The sequence below is a fragment of the Canis lupus genome, chromosome 22 (assembly GCF_011100685.1).
Source record: "Canis lupus familiaris isolate Mischka breed German Shepherd chromosome 22, alternate assembly UU_Cfam_GSD_1.0, whole genome shotgun sequence".
Taxonomy (NCBI): domain Eukaryota; kingdom Metazoa; phylum Chordata; class Mammalia; order Carnivora; family Canidae; genus Canis; species Canis lupus.
Window position 1 is genome coordinate 49,821,229 of NC_049243.1, and position 17,550 is coordinate 49,838,778.

General features: G+C 39.2%; 1 protein-coding gene across 6 annotated transcripts in view; it reads left to right on the top strand.

The window, feature by feature from the left end:
- The window catches only part of CLYBL (citramalyl-CoA lyase), a 298,522-nt gene that overhangs the window by 49,157 nt on the left and 231,815 nt on the right, over positions 1–17,550 (top strand). The window contains exon 1 of one of the 6 annotated variants that reach the window (XM_038569955.1): positions 2,123–2,178. The exons of the other annotated variants lie outside the window; for them this stretch is intronic. Within the exon in view, the coding sequence (XP_038425883.1) occupies positions 2,138–2,178 (41 nt within the window). The 5' untranslated portion in view covers positions 2,123–2,137. Of the gene's footprint in view, positions 1–2,122; positions 2,179–17,550 lie in introns of those variants that run through there. 6 annotated transcript variants of the gene reach the window in all.

Below are 17,550 nucleotides of genomic sequence, written 5' to 3' on the forward strand. Positions count from 1 at the left end.
ATGCCAGGGTTACTGTGCCTTATTTTTTATTGGAATGAAATCTGAAAATATTGCTAAGTATTAAAAAATTAATGCATGCTGTTGAAACTGTTACATACTGTCATGGTTTAATTTTTCCATAGTAAGGTGAATTATATTTTAAAGATACTAGGTAGTAATAGTCACTAGAAGCCAGTTAAAACCACTAGGATTCTATCAAAAACCTGTTTGACAGTATAAATAATTGATATCTGGAAATAAAACGGCTGCTCCGTGCACAAGGCCCGTCTGTACATGACTGGGCAGCGTTAGCAATCTCCGTACTTCACGAACCAGGAGATGATTCCTGGGCATTGTCGCCTGGGTTTTAAAATTTTGATGATAAGGCCACATGCAAACAGATTTTTAAAAAACATCTTCTTTACCTATGGATAGAGAGAAATAGTGGCATTATTTTCAGATGTTTGAGCTTCTTATCGTTAAAGGAACAAAATACCCCCACTCCTCAAGAGCCAGGTGTGAATGGAATAAATTGAGGCACTGTCCCGACCCATCCAGCTTTTTAAAAAAATGATGTAATTAAAAAGGACATTTGAGAACAAATTTATGAAGTTGTTATGGCAACTGAAACACTTGGATTGAAATGTGTATAACTGAAACATGAAAGATTGTAGGAAGCCAGAGAAATAAGCACGGCATTGTATTTGGAAAAGGCAGCTGAACAGTGGTAGCCAAATGTTATTTCTTCGTCGGTCATCACTGAGGGTTACTGCCTTGGTTTCCACTTGTAAAAACGTGTGGTGATTGATGCTTTCCCAGACTGTGTCGCCCAAAGTCGCCATGCCTTGAACCAGCGTTTGCTCATTGGTCATTTGACCCGTTGAGAACTCACCCTTATGTTGTCTTCAATGCGGAGATTGCATTTAGAGTTGCCTCAGTGTTTGCCCCTAAGTTTATACGTCTGTGTTTTTATATTAACGTCCTTGTTTGTTAGTTGCCTCTACAGTGTGACCATTCACCATCTCCCCCAACCCTGGCCCACCACCGGTCACCAGTAAACAGCCGCACTCAAAGGAGTCAAAAGATTTAAATATTCCCTAGAATTCTCTGTTTTCTTCTAAAAGCTGTATATCCTTTCTACATAACTTGATTCCATCTTAACTTCTCATCCTTTTTAATTTTTCTCTCTGGTGCTGGCAAAAGTATTAAGTAACTGTTGTTTTAAATCATAGGCAAGGATGTTTAAAGTTAACACCTACAAATTTGTAGTACAGAGTGTTAGAAAATTAATCCAAAATGCTTCAAGTTTTTTCAGTCATTAGATTTCAGATATATAGTGTCCAGAAAATTGTTTTAAAGATATTACTACAAATTCTTTGTAATATATATTTTTGGCTTTACATGAAAAGATAGTTAAATGTCAATTATAGTAATTTTAGTAGATTATCCCATAAGTAATATGCTATTTTAATTTAAAAGAGTTTGATACCAAAAAATACATTTACACCAAAAAATTCAAATGAAAATTTCTTCTTTATAAACATTGACTGTTGAATACTGATTACTGGTTATTTGGTCTCCTTGATTTTAAGCATAGTACTTTTAACTTTGAATAGTCTTAATTCCTAAAATTAAGCGAAGTGAAGCAAAGGAGCAGAAAAAAGCAAAATAGTATTTGGAAAATTTTATATTCCTTAAGTCATGAATTGGAACTTTTTACTCTTGCTGAAATTACTTAGCAGTTTGATCTTTTTTTTTTTTTTCACTTAGCAGTTTTTTAGTTGGACCTGAGGGCATAATACCAAACTTCCCATGTATAATGGAGTGTTTTCCTATTTCTTTAAAGACTGAGCTCAAAATATTATTCTATTGCAAAATTAACTGCTGTTAAATCTGTCAGACTTATTATTCATTTTAAGTATTTAAATCTGTGCATTTGTGGTTTTAATCCCTTTTTGCATATGTACATGGAAGTGAGTCTATTTTGATATGACTTCCTTATTTTGAAAATTCATAGATTGTAGATGACATCAAAATTAAAAAAAGTGTTTCAAGAGTATTAAACATAAGAATTTGGGGTATTTACACACATTTAACAGTAATGGATTTCTTTTTTCCTTTCTTTAGTCTTTCAATTTTAAGGATTTAAAAAAAAAGTATGATTTTGATGCTTCCAAAGTGGATACTATTTTATTTCAGGTGGGTCATTTAATAGTTTGTTGATGTTTTCAAGGTCTCTAAACAAAGTCTGATGTGTTAACAGTCTTATTAACGATGTTAAAATAGAATTAACAGCTTGTGGATGCCTCCAGAGCACAATAGCCTGTCAACCTCGCCTGCCCCCTTATAAATTGTACCCCTGCTGTCTTCCCTTTGTTTCATGCCCAATCAGCAAACTAAACTTTTGTGGAGAGAGAAGGCAGTTCAAGTGTTTCTGCTGCAGCTGAAGGGAGGAGCTAATGTGGAATTTACTGGGAGACCAATCAGTGCTGGAGGGAAGAATGACCCCAGATTGGGAAGAAGGACTTTGTTGACCTGCTTGGCTCCCTGACCTTTCCTTGCTATTTTGTCGCTTTAAAGAGGTTTACTCTGGTTGTCGAGTACTTTATGATGCTTTTACTAAAGCTGCTGACGTTTTAGAAGTTTGGGATTATTTAAGATAAATCTCAGCATACATTTGATAGTGCTGTGTGATCTTTAGTAATTTGATGAGATGTTTGCATTTAAAATTATTTAGAAAGCTGGCACAGCAATAATAACGTGTTTTTTTTTTTTTAAGAGAGGAATAGATTTTCATCAATTATCTTGAGCCAAAATAGATTCCAAATCTTTTCTAGTGTCTCTTCCCCATAGCTATTTTTGTGTAGGGAGACTCACATTAGATACTGATGTTAGGCCATTGGTTCTATTTTGTTGAATGTATGCTTGCTTTGAAAAAATAGATTTTTATTTTTTTAAAAAGTTCATTTATTTTTAGTGATCTCTGTACCTAATATGGGGCTCGAACTCATGACCCTGAGATTAAGAGCTGCATGCTCTTCCAACTGGGCTGGTTAGAGGCCCCTGTTATCTTCTAACTCCTTAAAAGATTTTTCTTTGTCAGGTAATGGTTAAAATGAGTTGAAAACTAATATTTTTAGGAGAAGAGTTATTTTTTCATTAGTATTGCTAATTTGACAAACTGTCACATTTAAAAGCACAGATTTAAGGGTTAGCCTGACAAATGGGTGATACCATCTTCCTTTGTCACCATCCAATATAATAACTTACATAGTACAGCACATTTATAGAGTATTTCCCAATTCTCACTACACAGTATACCAGTTTTGGTAAGAGATAAAGAGACATTATTGAAATTATTTTTGTTTTTGTACTTATTAACCTTTAAATGGGCCACTGTTAAGTGAATCAAAATACAGTGCTGAACTCTGAGATATTTACTGTTGGTAGAAAGAACATCTCATGCAGGTGCAAGACGGAACATTTTCTTTAAATCAAGGTTTAATAAAATTACTCAAATGCAGGGCATCTGGGTGGCTTAGTCAGTTAAGCATCTGCCTTCAGCTCAGGTCATGGTCTTGGGGTCCCAGGGTCCTGGGATTGAGCCCGGGATTGGGCTCTCTGCTCAGTGGGGAGCCTGCTTCTCCCTCTCCCTCTTCTGTTTCCTGCTTGTGCTTGCTCTCTCTTTTTCTTTGCCAAATAAATAAATAAAATATTTTCTAAAAATTGGGGCAGCCCGGGTGGCTCAGCGGTTTAGCGCCGCCTTCAGCCCGGGGCCTGATCCTGGAGACCCAGGATCGAGTCCCGCGCCGGGCTCCCTGCATGGAGCCTGCTTCTCCCTCTGCCTCTGTCTCTCATGAATAAATAAATAAAATCTTTTAAAAAAATATTTTCTAAAAATTACTCAAATACAGGGTGCCTGGGTGGCTCAGTTGGTCAAGTGTCTGCCTTGGCTCAGTTCATGATCCCAGAGTCCCAGGATCAAGCCCCACATTGGGCTCCCTGCTCAGTGGGTAGTCTGCCTCTCCTTCTGCCCCTTACCCTGCTCTCATGCTTTCACTCTCTCTCTCATTCGTGAGAGACACAGAGACAGAGGCAGAGACAGAGGCAGAGGGAGAAGCAGGCTCTGTGCAGGAGCCCAATATGGGACTGGCTCCTGGAACTCCAGGATCACGCCCTGAGCTGAAGGCGGATGCTCAACTGCTGAGCCACCCAGGCATCCCAAAATAAATAAAGTCTTTTAAAAAAATTAAGTGCATACAGATCAGGGAATGAGATATAAGGAAATGAACTATGATTTCAAAATACAAGTATTTTGTCAAGGAATATGCTAGAATGAAAATAAGGCAGTACAAGCATATTACTTCTCTTAGCTCACCTTGTGCTACTTACTTAGGTGAAGCTCAAGAGGAATATTTCCTCCTAACTTTATAAACCCCAGAGATATGTATCCATTGATTGAACAATATATAAAACTGGGGCAAATAGGGCCTTGTTTGATACTAGCTACGTGCATGGGTATAAAAAACATTTTCTGTTTGGCATCCTTGAATGCACACTGCTTCATTAGAGTCCTTTTACCTGGCCAAGGAAGAATGTCTCTGTGGTAGTTCTCCCACAAATGTAACTGCTTGTCATTTTTACCCAAAGCACTCGTTGCTGCCCACCCCTACCCCATGGCCTAGCATGTCCACACATTCCACTGCTGGGTAGCAGAACCATCTTGCAACCAAGTGTAACTGACCTCTTTTTTGGTGTGCCCACTGAATGAATATTTCAGGCTGTAGAGTTGGGGATTTGCCTAGGGATGTGGGCACAACACTTTTGTGGAGACCGAACATCAGGACTGTAGCCACCTGATGCAATTGTCCAGTGCATGTTTGCATGAATTGAGGATAAGAAGCCAAAGGGATTAACAACAAACAAAGAAACCTTGTTACCTTTGTGCAGAAGCCAGCTGGCATCTCACAGGGACAACTTCAGCTGCTCCATTGTCACTAAAGCTGGGTTCGGGTGGATCTCATTTGCTACTGCTGCAGTATGCCACAGACTTGGTCACCACAGGGGAAAGGGGAAGAATCAACTGGAAGCCCTGTGCAGGGACCCATGTCTTTTGTTTTAGGTGCTGCTGAGAGGGATAAGACCATAAATTTAAAGAAATTTTAATAGTGCAGTTTCTCTCCTCAAGGATGTTGTGAATAGCATTTATCTTCCAAAAGTTCTGTCCTTTTTTTCGTCATTTGTTTTATAAGCTTGAAGGAGCAAGAGAAGTTGGTGGTCCCAGCATTTGCCTTCGTCATGGCCTAAACGGATTGTAACTTTTGAGGACTACATTTACTAAGATGATCAGAGTCATAACATAGAGCTATATCCCAGTTCAGGTCCTGACCAGCCCCCTTGAACAGAAGTTCTCGTGTGCTCTTAGGATTCTGAATTGTCCCCAGCAACTTTCAGGAAAGTAAAGGATACAAATAAAGTTTCTGACAATTTGACTGTTTGCTTCTGCCTCTTAAAATTTGGGAAATGTAGAAATAATTTTTCTCTGAGATTTTGTAATTCTCTGAAGTGGATACTTTAAGGGCAATTGTGTGTGAAATGCTGTTTAAGAAAGAATTCATGTAAGTGTGCTTCTTTATTTAATCATAAGGGAGACTAGAGAAAGGATGTTTTATTTTTCAGTAGTTTTTGTTCCATAGAATATGAAATTATTGTTGTCACGGTTAGTAATACTTTACCTTTACACAAACTTTATAATTTTTCATATACTTTTACACACATTATTAAATATAACCTCTGAAAGAGTTCTGCAGGAAGATATTATTATCCTGGCTTATAGATGAGGAAATAATAAATGCACATACTCATAACATGCCACATAGTACCAGCTTTGTATTTCCAGAGAATTTTATGTTTTAGGAAATATATGTGGTATGTAAAATGGTTAGATAACATAAATCTAGTACTGAAGAAGTTATTTTGGTTCCACATCATTGCTATAAAAGATGACAAAAAACTGGAATAAAATCATATGATAATGTGCAGTCCTCCTTTTAATACACAATTACATGAATGTTGGTTTTATGATTGCTTTGTTTTCATGTGTAAAATACTATATGTCACATAATAATCAAATAGAATTATTCCACCCTGTTTTTATTTTTTTATTTTATTTTTTAATTTTTTTAAAAGATTTTATTTATTTATTCATGAAAAACACAGAAAGAGGCAGAGACACAGGCAGAGGGAGAAGCAGGCTCCATGCAGGGAGCCCGATGCGGGACTCGATCCTGGGACTCCAGGATCACGCCCTGAGCCAAAGGTAGATGCTCAACCCCTGAGCCACCCAGGCATCCCCCACCCCTGTTTTTAAAGATAGAAATTATAATCAGTATCATAGTAGAAGGATATTTTCCAGTTAAAAGGTAGTCTGATTTGTAGTTTATGATTTTTTAAATGAAATACCAAATTTGTCAAAATATATTTACTCTTAAAAATCATATTTTTTTTCCTGCTTGTTAAAGACTAGGTAGCCATGGTATTTGTTTTGGGGCAATTTAATGCCACTGTTCAGAAACAGAACTATGTTACTGGGGACAGGAAAATCTGATTAGTGTTTCTAAGAATTATTATAGCACAGCAAGACAGGGAAGCAGTCCAAAAGTACTAAAGGTTAAATGCAATTTATAATAACTAGGAGAAGGCTTTACTTGTTTTTAAAAAAAATCTTAGCCATTAAAATGATCTAAGTGTTACTTGGACTACTTTCCACTATAATATTATATTATTTTCATAAAAAATATTTTGTTGAGAGGAGCAGAAGAGGAAGAATTAAAATGAGAAAGAAAACCAAAATAATTTCCTATTTTATAAAATCCAAAATTTTCTCAACGTACTTTTCAGTGAAAAAAATTATTAGTGTTCCGCTGTGTTTCTTTAGGTGTATTTGTTGCAATGACTTTGTAATTTGGAGATTTTATATATCTCCAAAATATATGTATATACACATAAAAAAAGAAAAAAATTATTAGTATAAACTTCCATATGACAACCCTAAGAATTCTCTGCATATGGTCCCAAAGATTTAAAAAAATAATAAAACTGGGGAAGTAATTATTTTCTGAAAAAAAGATTGATTTAGAATTTTTCTAGGGTTCCTCTTAGAATCAAATCAAGGTTCATTTTTATCTTTCATTCTGATAAGCACACATTTTGCATTCTAGAAGTTTAGAGAAGGAAAAACTATTGGTATTATATGTCCAGGGTATTTTTTAAACAGCTCTAACATCAAAATGGCCAAACTGTTGGACTGATTCATGCTAGATAAAACAGATGGGATTCCCAGATCGTGCACCGTTCAGCCGTTTGATGGAATTCGCGCCACCCTGACCAGCGAGCCCAGATGGCGCTTAAATCTGTCACTCTTTAACGACCCTACTGTTTTTTAAAAATATTTTTATATTTGAGCCCATTCGGTTAATCTGAGAGATTAATCATTTCCAAGATATGTCTGGGGAGGGATTTACTGTGGGTTTCATTTGGAGGAGCTGAGGATAAGAAGAATGAAGAGGCCTTCCAGACACAGGTCCACCTTCTAGAAGGAACATGAGGGGAGAGGCCTGGTGGACTTGGGCTTTGGAATACTTTCTGGGCAGCAAGGTTGAGAAGGCCACATAGAGAGCAGTGGCATTAGGAGTTAAGGGAAGAAGAGGGACATTTGGGATGGGTCTGGAAGTGGATGAATGGAGATGCCTAGAGAAACTATTGCATTGCTAAGCTTAGACCCCAGCAAGGGCCCAAGTGCCAACTGCCCACACCAGGGTGGTGTGTGTGGTCTGATTCTCATCCTACTAGGATGACTCTGGTGGGTGTGCCACCTGCGGCAGAACCCAGAGATCAAATCCAACATAAGCTTCTCTGAAATGGTTCTAGGAAGAACCTGTTCTGCAACAGAACATTCACTAATCTCACTGGGTTTTTCCCTGAAGGGTTTTCGCCCCTTTCTTTCTTGAATTACTATTTTAAGTCAGTTTGCTGAAATGCTTCAGTGATTTGGGGCATGAGATTCTGGCTGGCTCCTCCCTCCAGAATCCCTAACCTTGAATACATTTGCAGAGTGGCTTGGAATTGCTTTCTGTTCCTGCTTGGATGGAAAAGGGAAAAATGAATAGTTTTTCATTATGCAAACCCAATTTTTAAAAATTTTTATTTATTTATGATAGTCACAGAGAGAGAGAGAGAGAGGCAGAGACACAGGCAGAGGGAGAAGCAGGCTCCATGCACCAGGAGCCCGACATGGGATTCGATCCTGGGTCTCCAGGATCGCGCCCTGTGCCAAAGGCAGGCGCCAAACCGCTGCGCCACCCAGGGATCCCAAACCCAATTTTTTAATTTGCATTTGAATCAGATGTAGTAGATGTCAAAATATGGTGCAGAGGTTACACCATTCATGCAAAATTTGCATTGCCCCAAAAAGCCATCAGAAATGGGCAAACCCATCTACATTAACAAAATTTAAAATGCCGTGCTCTCTTTAACCATGTTTTTGATGGTATTCTGCCAGCTTAGTGGTGGTTTTCCTTTTTTTTTTTTTTTTTTTTTTAACCTGAGGGTCCCTATATAGGTATCCTCTGCTTTTTGAAAGTTTGCATTATGCCACTTAGCCTTTATGAAAGACCTATATTAATATCTGTTTTCACCAACTCAAAAAAATCCTAGGGGATCCTTGGGTGGCTCAGCGGTTTGGCACCTGCCTTTGGCCCAGGGCATGATCCTGGAGCCCCATGATCGAGTCCCACATCAGGCTCCCAGCATGGAGCTTGCTTCTCCCTCTGCCTGTATCTCTGCCTCTCTTTCTCTCTCTGATATACATAAATAAAATCTTAAAAAAAAATCCTAAGAGGATTTTTGCTCTTACGAAAAAAAAACAAAAATAGCATTCAGTGTTGGTTTTATAGCAAACTGTTATAGAGGCATCGCGAACCCACAATAGCCAGAGGGGCTCCACTAGGTTCCTTCCCCAAGAACTGCACTCAGCATCTCAGCATCCAGCCACCAGAGCTTTGAACTGTGTCTGTGAACATTTGTGCTTTATCTCCATTTTTTTGTGTGTATCTGTTAGCAAGATGTGTTGTATCAGAAAAGCCTAAGAGGATATTTTTTGGATTTGGGAATGCTAAAAAAAATTCCATATACATTAATCGTAATTGCTTCTTCACTTTATGCCATTTCAGTTTACAAAAGGTTTTTATAGAAATGCTGTACTTTAAAAAAAAAAATGCTGTACTTTCAGATAATGGGAGAAACCTATACTTAGGAGTCTCACGGAAGGCATGCTGATAGGTCTTACCCTTGTGCATGCCCGAGCACGTGGGAATGGGGTCCCAACATCCTGTGCCCCACCGAAGTATGTGCACACTGAAAACATGTTAGAGTTTTGCTTTAGAGGGTTTCCAAGGAAAATTAAATGACCTTCATATACACTAAAAAAGTCGAAGAAAAGTAAGTTATGTGGGGAGGTTCCTTTGGAAGCTTTAGAGCTTTGGGGGTCTCAGGGACTCAGGGTCAGTTAGAAATCAGATCTAGCTGTACCAGAATACAGTGGGAACTGACACTTGTAATTAACCACCCATGTGTAACCATCCTGTGGGGATAAAGCTAGATAAGGTTTTGAATGAGTAGAGTACCTTCAAGCACAGAATATGTTGTTTTCATCTTAAATCTGCTGTAAGCAACTATCACGGTTCTCATTCATTCTGTCTGTCTGTCTCTCTCTCTCTCTCTCTTCCACGCACACAGAGCCAGATTATGGAAAGGATTGCTGATAGTCATGCTTAAAGGATGTTGCTTTTTATAGACAGTAAACTGTCACTGGAAGAGTAGAGAGGCCACTCTGCATCTCATTCTGTAATGTTTAGGACTCAATAGTAATCCGTAAGACTCAGTTTTGTGTGTATGTGCATTGTGTGTTGGCCTCAATTTCTTTGGGTATTTATGGAATAAAATTGAACATTTTAATGAAAGCAACTAATGCCCACATTAAAAATTATTTTTATGGGGGCAGCCCAGGTGGCTCAGCGGTTTAGTGCTGCCTTCAGCCCAGGACGTGATCCTGGAGTCTCGGGATCAAGTCCCACGTCAGACTCCCTGCATGGAGCCAGCTTCTCCCTCTGCCTGTGTCTCTGCCTCTCTCTCTGTGTCTCTCATGAAAAAATAAATAAAATCTTTTAAAAAATTATTTTTATGAAGCAATATAATGTATCATATTAAACAACCAATTTCTTACCTTTTGACTAAAGTATATATACGTGATCATCCAAATAAACATTCTCTCTTATTTTTTTTTAAGATTTTATTTATTTATTCATGAGAGACCTAGAGAGAGGTAGACACACAGGCAGAGGGAGAAGCAGGCTCCATGCAGGAAGCCCAATGTGGGACTCAATCCGGGTCTCCAGGATCACGCCCTGGGTTGAAGGCATATGCTAAACTGCTGAGCCACCCGGGCTGCCTAAACATTCTCTCTTAAATTTTACCAGTCAGCTCATTCCATATTCCCGATTTCCTCTAAAAACTAAAATCTCTCAGGGTGCCTGCCTGGCTCAGTCAGTACAGCATGAGACTCTTGATCTCAAGGCTGTAAGTTTGAGCCCCACGTTGGGTGTAGAGATTATTTAAAAATAGAATCTTAAAAAAAATAAAAAAGACTAAAATCTCTCTACTATTCCAGTCGGCATATGGTCTAAGAACAAAAGGATGTGTGTGTGTGGGGTGTGTGTGTATTTGTTTTGTTTGAAGAATTCTGTGGTCACCTGAGAAATAAGTTTTTCACCCATCATTTTTCACTAATGCCAAATAATTATTAAAAATGAGGACCAGAAAAAAAAAATGAGAACCAGAGAGGCATCTGGGTAGCTCAGCTGGGTTAAGCATCTGACTATGGTTCAGGTCATAATCTCGGGGTCCTGGAATTGAGCCTCGCTTAGGCTTCCTCTGCCTCTGCCCTCCCCACTTGTGCTCTCTCTCTCAAATAAATAAAATCTTCTAAAAAAAAGTGAGAAGCAAAAATAATACTTCACTGTTAATGAACTGTTGACCATTTAGACTAGATGATTGTTTTGGTAGATAGAAGAAAGAGGAAAACTGCACTCTTCATTGCCTGTGTCTGTATTCCCTCCTTGGCATGAGACTGGCACAGCAACCCCAGCCTGGCTTTTGGAGGTTAAACTGAGCATTGCGTAGCCAGCCAGGTCCAAGGTGCTGGAGCCAAACCAGGAAATAAGATTAAGGGATAAAGCTAAACTCAAAGAACATGGTACTGTCAAATCAAGGTATTAATATAGGTGAAGAGTTACAGGGACAAGAGTCAGATTCAGAGCAATCAGGGAGCTGGGCCAGTTAGTTCAAGGTGGAAGGCAGGAGATGGAGCCCCTGGAGGTGTCCTCAGCTGTTGGACAGAACCACTGGTGTTCTTATAGGGCCTCAGCTTTGAACAATAGTGAAGCATTAAGGAACCAGAATACTGTGAAGAACATGCAGGTTGTCTATTCTTCTTTCTAGAGCCCTGTCTAGTCTTGGCAGAGATTCCACAGGCTCTTTTCAAAGTATCTTTTAAGAATCAAAGGAGAAAAGTCATAAGCCTTCAAAAAGTTGGGTATCCCTAGGAACCCTAGTTTTCCAAATAGGAAATGTAAAGTTGGATGGCAGTTTCAAATTATTGTTTCATCTTCTGCAACTTTGAAAGATTTCCTAGTTCACTAAGAGCCTGCCTTCAACTGCATGGATATTACAAAGTTTTTTTTTCATTCCCTATAAAGATCCCTATTTTTAGCTTTAAGGAACTGTTACAACTGAGATATAAACTGTACTCTGTACCCCACACAGTACACATCTCAGGATTAGAGACAGAATTCCTAAAACTGCAAGACAAGTTTAGTTTTAGTCAATCTGTTACATTTCCTTATAGGCATATTTTCTTATATTATTTAATTTGAGTGAAAGGCCTATTAGAAATTTCCATGTGCATAAATGATGCTTAAAAAGTTCTCACTATTCAAATTATGTGAAGTCTCATGGCAGTTTATAATTTCCCGAAACATAACTTGTTTGTAATATCTACACACATGTTCTAAAAGCAGCATCCATCAGACCCACCCGTAATGAAGGATGGGAGACTCAGTGATGGACTGGACTACAAGGCCAAGGAATTGAAATTGAACTGGAAGGAGCTTCTGAAAATTTTCAAACTGGGAAGGGACATGATTGAATTTTAGGAAGATTAATCCATAGCAATGGGCAAGATAAATTCAAGGGCTCTGTGGGAGCCAGGGAAAGACTGGAAGCTAAAAAGCTAAAGTGAGGAAGTGATTGCAAAAGTTCTATTAAAAGATGGCAGGGACCCAAACTTTGTACATTGAAGAGATGTGTGAGAGACTCCCCTTCTACCTGGACTCATGTCACTGACTTGTGCACCCCAGTGTCAAGCACAGTCCTGATCTCACCTTTTCTCAGCTCATGCCCTCAGGCTCTGACTGCCTTTTGGGAGGCTCCCTCACAGACTTGTAGTATTGAGGCCAGGAACTATGTCTTACTCTGTACTTACATACTTATATTCAGTGTCTAATTGAACAGATGTAATAGGTGTTCAATGAATACTTCTGGATAAATGAATCAATTCTGAAAGCAACTTATCATGCAAACTTTTAATTGATATTGTAACTTTGGAGCAGTTAATACACATTCCTTTGCTTCCTGTTTTTTTGTTTGTTTTTTTGCTTCCTGGTTTTAATTTGGTGGCAGGAGACAGTTATGGTTAAGAATGAAGGCCCAGGGCAGCCCGGGTGGCTCAGTGGTTTAGCGCCGCCTTCAGCCCAGGGTGTGATCCTGGAGACCTGGGATTGAGTCCCACGTCGGGCTCCCTGCATGGAGCCTGCTTCTCCCTCTGCCTGTGTCTCTGCCTCTCTCCCTCTGTGTCTCTCATGAATAAATAAATAAAAATGAAAAATGAAGGATACTGTTAAAATGATCAAATGAGACCAAGTATCGAAACTTCTAAGATCATTGCCTGGTACAATGTTAGATCATATAACTATTAATTATAACTTATTATAATTAATATTGATAGCAATCATAGTGGGAGCCATTTACTACATTTTGATTTGGGATTGAAAGTTTACTGATAGTAAGAGATATATTGAGATGATAAGCAGGATTGTTTTTTTAAGTCCTTCACATTCTGTGGGGCTACTCATCTTTTTAAATGATATTTGTGAGGCACCTGGGTGGCTCAGTTGTTTACGCATCTGCCTTTGGCTTGGGTCATGATCCTGGAATCAAGCCCCATAACTGACTCCCTGCTCACTGGGCAGTCTGCTTCTCCCTCTCCCTCTGCCATTCCTCCTGCTTGTTCTCTCTCTCTCTCTCTCTCTCTTTCAAATAAACAAAATCTTTAAAAAATTAAAATAAATATTTTTATGTAAATGAAACTTCTGGAAAACCATTAAAGTTTATGTGAAAGTATATTATAAATAATCATATTGAATGTATTAAGAGCTGTTTAATGAGTTGGTGTAAAACTCAAAATATTCGTGTGTGTTTACCCAACATAAATGACACTGGTTCACGAGAAAACTGAGCAAATTCTAGCTCTCCTCTTAGTATTGGGACGTGACTGGGACTTTTTGTAATTAAAGAAGAAAAAAAAGATTGGAAAAAGAAAAAAAGATGCTAGATTCTAGCCATGCTGAAGCTCAGAGGTATACATTGTAATTGATCATTGATGTTTTTATTAATTTTGACTCCAAGCACCACCTGTGCTAGTGATAGTTGTGAATACAGGGATGGTGAGATTGCTTCTTGTTGGGAGTTGTCACCTCTGAAGCAGGCGCTGCAGGCCCCCCTGGGTGGTGCTTACATGTCAGATCTGTCTTATGTCTTTTAGATGATATCACTCTTTAATATAGACCTATATTATTAGCTATTAATATTAATAACTATATTCTTTTTAAAAAGATTATATTTATTTATTCATGAGAGACACACAGAGAAAGAGAGGCAGAGACAGGGGCAGAGAGAGAAGCAGGCTCCATGCAGGGAGCCCGATGTGGGACTCGATCCTGGGACCCCAGGATCACGCCCTGGGCCAAAGGCAGATGCTCAACTGCTGAGCCACCCAGGCATCCCTAATAACTATATTCTTATTAATGATTATTAGCCCCTGTTAAAGCTCTTCTCAAGAAAAAGCAAATACATTGTAGGTGACTACTTCAGATCTTTTTCTTTGGGAATTTCTTAGTCTTAGCACAGTAACAATAAGTTTTGAATATAAAATTTTGACATAGAATGTGGCAGTGCTTCCACAGTCTCACTGGAAAATTTCATGCAACATTCCTTTTTTTTTTTTTTTTAAGATTTTATTTATTCATGAGAGATGCAAAGAGAGAGGCAGAGACACACAGGCAGAGGAAGAAGCAGGCTCTCTGGGAGGAGCCTGATGCGGGACTTGATCCCAATATTCCGGGATCACGCTCTGAGCCAAAGGCAGACGCTCAACCACTGAGCCACCTAGGCATCCCCATGCAACATTTCTAAAGTTACAGATTGTGAAGAGGATCAATGTGTTCTTGTTTCTAAAGTCAGAAATGAATTTTGTTTACAAAAAGACCAAGATACAAGATAGGTCATTTTAACTTTTCTCCTTTTGTAACACAGGATATTTTTGGATCTCTCTTTAAAGACCATTTTCACATGTTATTGCAGGGAGGAGCACCACCATAGAAATCTAAGCTTCTCGAAGATCACTTGAATTTGATGGATATCTCTATAATCTGCTCTTTTCCTTTCTACTCCAAATGTTGGTGTTAGCGCTTCAGAAATCTAGAACACATTTTCCTCTTTTACCTGTGAATTTTCATTTGCCAAATGAGTGTAAATATCTTAACATTCATAGTTTTATTTTAAGATTTGTGGAGTTGAGAGAATCTCATCTGTGTCACCTGTGTCATGTTTCAGGGCCATAATAAATACTAAACAGCAATAACACCTTACATCAATTTTCTCCACTGTTCATTTTGTGTAAAAATACGTGTAGCAAAATTTTATACCGTTAACTTGTAAAGTCTCCATTAAACAAATGTTGGCAGGTTATGGGTCCAGTGAGATTTCAGGAGTCATTCATTCATCCAACCAATACATATTGAGGAACTACCCTGTTTTAGGAATTTGAGATCCATCAGTGAACAAGAACAAGTATCTGCCCTTCTGGAGCTCACGTTTTAGCAACCTGACAACAAATAGAGATAATAAGTAGACACAATTTTATTTTTTTTAACTTTTTAATTTATTTATGATAGTCACAGAGAGAGAGAGAGAGGCAGAGACACAGGCAGAGGGAGAAGCAGGCTCCATGCACCGGGAGCCCGATGTGGGACTCGATCCCGGGTCTCCAGGATCGCGCCCTGGGCCAAAGGCAGGCGCCAAACCGCTGCGCCACCCAGGGATCCCAGTAGACACAATTTTAGAAGATGGTGAAAGAAAAGGCAGCTAAGCCAAGGAAACTTCCTTTGGGGTGAGGAAGGGAAGGCAGGTGGCAATCTTAAATAGCATACCAAGGATAAGCCCCATTGAGAAGGTGAAATATGAACAAAGGTTTGAAGGAGGGATGGGCATATATCTATATACATACATACATACATATACACACACATATACACACACATATGTATGCATATGTCTTATAAATGCATATAATGGGAGAAGAGTGCTTTAGGCGCAGGGAACATCCTGTGCCTAAAGGATAGCAAGGAGGCCTACAGGCCTGGCATGGAATAAGAGAGGGGTGGCAAAGCAGTAAGAGATGAGATGAAGGAAGTAGTGGATGCCAAACTGCTCTAAGGATTTTTCCCAGTACAAGTGAAGGGAGAACTATCGGGGTTTTGAGCAAAGGAGAGACACGGGAGGGCCCATATCCCTCTGTAACCTGTGTTGAGAATAGACTGTAAGGGACAAGGGTAGAAGCAGGGAGACCAGTCAGGAGGTAGTTGCCTTGATCCAGCTAAGACCTGATGATGTTTCAAACTAGAGTGGGAAATGGTGAGATGTAGTTTAGCTAAATTCTGAAGCAGAACCAACAGCACTTCCTGGCAGATTGAATGTTCCTCAGTTGTAAATAAAAAAGAAATCAAGGGTGACTGTCAAGGTTTTTGGCTCGAGTGACTAGAAGAAAAGAGTTGCCTTCAAATGAGATGGGAGAGGGATGCTTGTGTGGCACAGTGGTTAAGCTGCCTGCCTTCAGCCCAGGGCATGATCCCAGGGTCCTGGGATCAAGTCCCGCATCAGGCTCCCTCTGGGGAGCCTGCTTCTCCCTCTGCCTGTGTCTCTGCCTCGCTCTGTCTCTCATGAATAAATACATAAAATCTAAAAAAAGAAAAAAATGAGATGGGAGAGATTACAGATGGAATGTGGTTTCCTTGGGTGTTGGGGCCAGAGGAGGAGGAAGGATCAGGAGTTTAGCTTTAGACATATTGACTTTTAGATTCTCCATTAGAAATCAGGTGGAGGGAACACCTGGGCAACTCAGTGGTTGAACTCCTGCCTTCAGCCCAGGGCGTGTGATCCTGGAGTCCCAGGATCAAGTCCTACACTGGGCTCCCTACATGGAGTCTGCTTCTCTCTCTGCCTATGTCTCTGACTCTCTCTGTGTGTCTCTCATGAATAAATAAATAAAATCTTTGGAAATGAAGTGGAGATGCTAAGTTGGCAGTTGAATGTAGAAGTATGACATTTGGAAGAGCGGCCTGGACTAGAGAGCTACATGTGGAAGCTGCTAGCATAGAGGTGACATTTAAATCAGTAATACCAGGCATGGTCCCTGTGGGAAGAGTGTGAGGCTGCGGACCCAGCGCTGGCTGTGGACACTCCCAACATTAAGCGGTAAGTGGGAGGGAAGATCCAGCAAAGTAGATGGAGAAATAGCAAGCAGTAAGATAGGATTATAACTAAGGAGTGTGTGTCCTGGAAATCCGATGAACACAATATATCAAGACAGGGTAGGGATGGTGATTATGCTACATGCTGCTGGTAGGCCAAGTAATTTAGAAACTGAGAATTAGCTAACGTGAGGGTCATTGGTGGCCTCAACAAGAACAGATTTGGAGGAGGTATGGGTTTTTTCTTCCTCTTCAGAGGAGGAGAATTTTTAAATAATACTCTTTGTGGAGTACTCATCAATCTTTATGGTTGACCCTATAGCTTCTCCTGAGACCAAAAGGAACCAAAAATGTAAGGAATCTCTACTTTTTAAAATATATGCATAACAACTTTATTGGAATGTCATTTACATATCATATAGTTTATCCACTTGAAGTGTACAATTCAGGGGTTTTTAGTCTATTTATTATACTATTTATTTTAGTCTATTTAGTCTACTTACAGAGTTGAGTGGGCATTACCATTGTTAATTTTAAAACATTTTCATCACCCCAGAAAAAAAGTCATACTTATTAACAGTCATTGCCCTACACACTCCCCAGGCTTAGGCATCTACTAATCTATCTCCTGTTTCTATATATTTACCTA